At 51.0% G+C, this 5,951-nt stretch overlaps 1 protein-coding gene across 1 annotated transcript; it reads right to left on the reverse strand.

Moving 5' to 3' along the window:
- Positions 1-1,297: 1,297 nt before the first annotated feature.
- On the reverse strand, positions 1,298-4,630 carry LOC123046460 (polygalacturonase QRT3). The gene is made up of 3 exons (XM_044469835.1): positions 3,718-4,630; positions 2,660-2,896; positions 1,298-2,565 (listed from the first exon to the last, which is right to left on the reverse strand). Exons 1-3 carry the CDS (start codon positions 3,934-3,936, stop codon positions 1,576-1,578), a joined length of 1,446 nt encoding a protein of 481 aa, XP_044325770.1. The 5' UTR covers positions 3,937-4,630; the 3' UTR covers positions 1,298-1,575.
- Positions 4,631-5,951: the final 1,321 nt, after the last annotated feature.

Below are 5,951 nucleotides of genomic sequence, written 5' to 3' on the forward strand. Positions count from 1 at the left end.
AACAATGTACTCTCCCTGATCCATATTAAAATTGGCGTTGCTTTAGTACAATTTTATTGAAGAGGCAAAGCATCCTTACAGATTACTGCACTGCTAGTGGATACCTGAGAAGAACGATCATGGATTAGTGACCCGTCTAGATAAAGAGAGTCCATAATAGACATGGCCTGGGACCAATGGTCCTCCTCCCACTTGCTCCACAGTATGTATCAAGAAAGAGCAGAAAACAGCAGAAAGTAGCACATACATTGTTTAGCCTTTTGGGGAAGCTGCAAAATACAAATTATATACAGCACAAAAGCAGCAGAAGATTCCTCAAAAAAAAAATGCAGCAGAAAAACAACTCAACAAGAACTGGAAATTTTGTTCAGATAGAAGTGAGACCTTATGTTTTTCAGATCCAATAGCAACATGTATTTTTCTTTTTTCTTTTGAGATGAATAGCAACATCTATTTGGTGGTGATGTATAAACTCTGAAGACACAAGATTTAACAAGAGGAACTGGTGGGCAGCTTCAGTGTTAAGATATCAACGTAAGTAGTAGTCCGTTTCCATGACCTAACGATGGCAAGAAGATCAAGAAAGAGAAATCTTGCAACCAACCACACACAACAGTACATGCATCAAGAAAGCCTCAGAGGGTAATATTCCCCTGACTGTTTTATAGCTGGTTCCTTGACATTTCATCAGAACTAGTGTGTGCAATTTGGCATACTGTACTAAAAATGGTGAAAATTGAGCATCAAAGGAGATGCATGACAGATTGGCAACTGATGACAACAACCAAAGAAAATATAGATACTCATTGACAATTTTGGTAACACAATCCACAAAGAATGATACTCTTAGTTGGATCACGCGTGAGAGGGGCCAAGAAATGGCCGCTGCCGACAGATTGGGAATTAGCCAGGAAACCTATGTTCCAGAGCATCGGCCAGAAAAGCTGGTGAGCTACTTGCAACGCTTTTAGCGACACCGTCGGAATGAAAGTTTGGTGCACTTGAGACTGAACCATCCGTCCAGAAAACCGTGCTTTTGGCCGTCCTGAATCAGAAAACGGGAATGATTAAGCCTGCGTGCATGAACGATCGAACGGCTATTTGAATGAAAGCTGGTGCGCTTGAGACCGACAGGTGACCAGCAGAACAAAGCGGTAGATCGAAAAAAGTTAGTCATGATTGGGCCTCCATCGTTCATCTTTATCGTCACAATTGGTCATCGTCTTTAATTCTTCCATGATCTTGAGACATTTTGATTCTTTTTTCCACAGAGAGTGAATTTTATTGGCTTGAAATGAAGCATCAAGAGGATACATAACACAAGAGTTTTTTTGATTCTGGACAAGCAAGAACGCAGGATGAGCCCCAAATGATCCATTCTGAATCATTTCTCAAACAATCGATATAACTATATAGTAGTCCCGCCACCTGGGTTCAAATCCTCTCCGGCCAGAGGCCCCGGGTGTCCAATCCATAAATTTCACTAGGAACAAACGAACGAATGACGCCATGCTCGCGCGCACCACGCAGCGCGAGCAGGCAGCGGCGGGCGGCGAACGCGCCGCCATTTCCAGCTCAGTTGCTGTTCTGGTCGACGAGCACGTGCACGGTGGCGGACACGGCCTTGTCGGTGGCCACGACGACCTGGTTGCCGGAGATGTTCCTGAGCGTGTGCCCGGGGAACGCGTCGCCGGCGACGAGCGAGTACTGCACGTGCCCGATCCGGTCCGGGAACAGCAGCACCGGCGCGAAGTCGACGGTCCAGGAGCTACCGTTGCCCTCGGCGGAGCCGCGCGCCGTGGTGGCCTTGAGGTTCATCCCCATGGCGGAGTTCTGCTGCACGTACACCTGCTCCACCGTCCCGAAGGCGCCGTCCAGCTGCACGATGTCCACGCCCTTGCCCCGCCCGTTGAACATGTTGCCGGTGATCTGCACGCCGCGGGCGACGCCGTTGACCGCCTTGAGCACCACGTTGGCGTCGCCGAGGAAGAAGGAGCCCGACACGTGCAGCAGCACGGGGTCCTCGGCCACGATGCTGGTGTAGTCCATGTAGCAGTTGGTGAGCCACGTCTGCGTGAGCCCGGGCACCCTGAGGTGGATCCCCGTGCCGCCGAACCCGGTGGCCTTGTTGTAGCAGTGCACGCCGGAGATGGTGTTGGCGCCGCCGGTGACCATGATCCCGGTCGCCGCGGAGAAGACCACCACGTCGGAGACGGAGTTGTCGTTGCCGTCGAGCCGGATGGCCGTGCCGCCGAAGGAGCGCTCCCCGGGGTCGGTGCCGGCGGTCATGTGCTGGCCCAGGAAGGTGTTGCGGATGTACGTCTCGTGGCCGCCGCGCACCGCGATGCCCTCCGTCTCGAAGTGGGTGATGTAGCAGTTGTCGACGCCGACGCGCAGCGAGTCCACCACCTCCACGCCGCCGCCCCGGTAGTTGCAGTCCAGCATCAGGTCGCGCAGCGTCACGTACTCGTAGTGGTAGCTCGACGCCGACGAGCCCGCCGACAGCTCGATCAGGTACCGGTCCGTCGGGAACTCCGCCGACGCCCGCAGCGAGCCGCTGTGGATCTGACACGTGGGACGCACACCAGTGATCATCAGACACCACCATAACACATTGGCACATTGCGCAGTTCATTTGCGCAACGGTCTTGTTATTTACCTTGAAGTTGCCGCCGCCGGAGGCCGGCAGGGTGAGTGGGCCGTTGACGAGGTAGGTGCCGCCGTCGAGGTGGATCTCGGCGCCGCCGAGGTCGGGGATGCCGGCGGCCATGGTGGCGTTGGAGGGGGGGCTGAAGGCGTCGGCGATGGCCTTCTTGATGGCCGCCGTGGCGTCGGCGGCGCCGGTGGGGTCGGCGCCGTAGTCCGTGACGTGGTACACCCGCGAGCTCGCCGAGGACTGCAACGAAAATCCACCACGTCAGACGTGACAATAATCGGCTTGTGGTCAGTGCGATCTGCGATGCGCCACACCAAGCGGCCAATGATGGGAGCACGAGTAGTACGTAGCTGCACCCAAGCGTTTGACATTTGTCGGGTGGGTGGTTGGGAGGTGGGGCAGTTAGTGCCACTTTCTACTGGCATTACCCAACACGGGAAGAGAAGGGAGAATCATTTGTCGAGGGACGGAAAGTTTCTTTGCTGATACCTAACATTCTTGACGAAACTGCATTTGTGAGCTGACGGACATGAAGAGATCAACGCACGGAGAGGTAGATTCAGGCGCACGGCGTGCGTGTCCCTGATTTCCAGTCAAGACTCGAGACCTGACGCAAACGCAGAGACGGAAACACAACGGGAAGATGATCTACCACTACCGTTTTCGTTTTCGTTTTATTTTTTATAAATAAAAAAAGGTTCCTTTTGGGGTGAAAGGAACGGCTATCATTTTCCTCTGCAAAAGCGAATGAATGAGAAATCTCCCAGAAAGCAAAGCCAACCGACACTTGCTCTGTTCCTCCGCGCTTCTACTGTAGTAATTTGTAATTAAACTACCATACGGATGTTGTAATCAATCAAGGAAACGAACGTTAACAACAACTGCTCCCACGAAAGGATGTTCCAACGGAACTACGGAAAGGCGATGAATGTAATCACATGATTCCAAGAACCGCTTTCGTTTTAACCCAAAAAACAAAGTGATTAGAAGCAGAGAGCTTGAAGGAACTAATTAGCGCAAATATGGAAGAAGCAACAGGCATGGTGAGTAATAATACTGACCGTTGCAAGCCCCCTCCTGGCCTTGCCGAAGGAGGATCTGACGCTCTCCATCCTGCCCGCCGCGAGATCCCTGTACCGCCGCTCGGCGCCGGCCCTCGCACCGGCGGCGCCGTGGTGCGCCCACGCCTCCGCGCCGCCCGTCAATGCAACAAGGGCGGCACCAACAAGAAGTAGCGCATGCATGAGGCAGCCGCGGCCTCCTCCGGCCAGCACCTCCATGCTCAGGCTTCCCCCCTTCTTTCTTGGGCCCGCCCTTGTGCTACAGCATCAATGGCGTCTCTCTCCCTCTGCTTCTGTATCTGTAGGAAAGTGACGAGCCAAACGCTCCGTCTCTCGGTGTCCGCGTGGCACTGGCGCTGTGGATTTGCTTGCCCGCTAGCGCCGAGACGGAAACGCTTCCGGGCGAGGGGGCGGTGTAGGATACACGCATATATAGGTGTCGTGCCACTGCCAGCACAAGAGCTTGGTGTGTGTGTGTGTATGGGAGGGAGAAAGGGAGGGAGGGAGGGAGGGAGGGAGGGAGAATGCTTTGCTGCCTGCCGTCGCGCGATGGTTACAAGGTTGGTGGTGCTGGTGTGGTGGAAGGGGTCAAGTAACTGAAGGAAGTGGGAGAGGAGAGGAGCCTGAAGGAAGAAACGGAAGGGAATGACGTGTGGTTAATGGGAATTGGCATAAAGTGCAGTGCAAGGGTCCGCCCGACCATTCAATGCAACAACAACAATGGGGCCATCGTCGTGCCAGTATTCACGGGGTTTGGTTTTGGCAACAGAAATACAAAGCCTTCTGGGGACTGTCACAGTGCACCCCGTTTGTTCTCGAGACTGATCACGAAAATGGTACTAATACTATGAGAGTACGTACGTGAGAAACTTGCCATGTCAACGGGGAGACAGGGGCAATCTAGTACAGATCCGACCGGCAGTGACAAGTTTATCACCGCATGCATTCGACCGAGGTGCCGACCAGAGACCATCATTTTACCAACGGCAACTCTCTTGGCATGATATGATGGTGCTGAATAAAGTAGTCTTCCATTCAAAAAATAAAGTAGTCCGTGTGTGACTGTGAATGAATCTAGAAGGAGAAGAAGAAGGAAGGGAGCGGGTGGGTGGTGTGTGTGTGCGCGCGCATCTTGGTGCGTGCGTGCACCTCTGTTTAATCGGGTCCAAGGAGAGCCGATGAAAAGCCCGTTCGGTGTGCTCTCATTATTCTTTCCTCCTCTCCTCTTCCTCATCATGTCCCTTCTTTGCTTGGATACCCAAGCTTTTTTTTTCCTCCCTTGCTTTTCCTTGGGTGCTATCCCTTTTTCCTTTGTTCCCTCCTGGCCCATGCATGCTTGAGAGTTGAGAAGTTGAGATGCTCTAATCCCTACTTGTTTCTCTGTAAAAATAAATAAATAATCCCTACTCCTTTTATGCACTACTTACTCTACTTACTTATGTGACTTGTTGAGCATAAGAACGCTCTCCTACACACGTACATTACATATCGGTTGGTGCAACTGCTTCGAGGAAATTGCACAAACCACCTAGTTTTGGTGATAGTATTGCACAAAACACCTATTTTACAGGTTTCTTGCACAAAACACCATATATTGGGGTAATCCGTTGCAGCTAGGTCTAATCCATCATTTAGGTGTGTTGACATGATTCCCGGCAAGTGGGTCCTGTTTCTAAGTGCAGCAGTAGCAAAAAAAACGGCCACATTAGCAGCAACTAGAACTGTCAATGTCTCATGATCCTTTGCTCCAATTGAGTTGAATTTCCCCAAAATATTAGTGAGTGCATTTATGATTTATTGAATTATGTTTGAATTTTCTAAATGTTAAATTATGAACAAAAAAGTTGACCAATGGAAGCCGTACATCCATTTTAAACCCTTCCATTGGGGGTGAGATACTGACCAATGAAAGGCACGCAAACCCTTTGATTTGTGCATGTAGAACAAAGAAAAGACTATGAAACCTTGGTTTTTTTTCCAGGTTTGTTGATAGGACGGATTGTCCATACATGAAATCTAGAACTAGGATTCTTTTCCATTACAGTGCACAAACAATCTCTGATATAGGGCCGGCCCTGAGGGGGGTAGGGGGTGGCCGCTGATACGTGTCAAACATATATATATGTATGTATTTTGATTATTTCATGCCATTACACAAAACGCCCAAAAATTCAGGTTCATAAACAAATATACGTTGATCAACGACAAAATTTCCACCTAAAAATATAGGGTTT

The sequence above is a fragment of the Triticum aestivum genome, chromosome 2B (genome assembly GCF_018294505.1).
Source record: "Triticum aestivum cultivar Chinese Spring chromosome 2B, IWGSC CS RefSeq v2.1, whole genome shotgun sequence".
Taxonomy (NCBI): Eukaryota; Viridiplantae; Streptophyta; class Magnoliopsida; order Poales; family Poaceae; genus Triticum; species Triticum aestivum.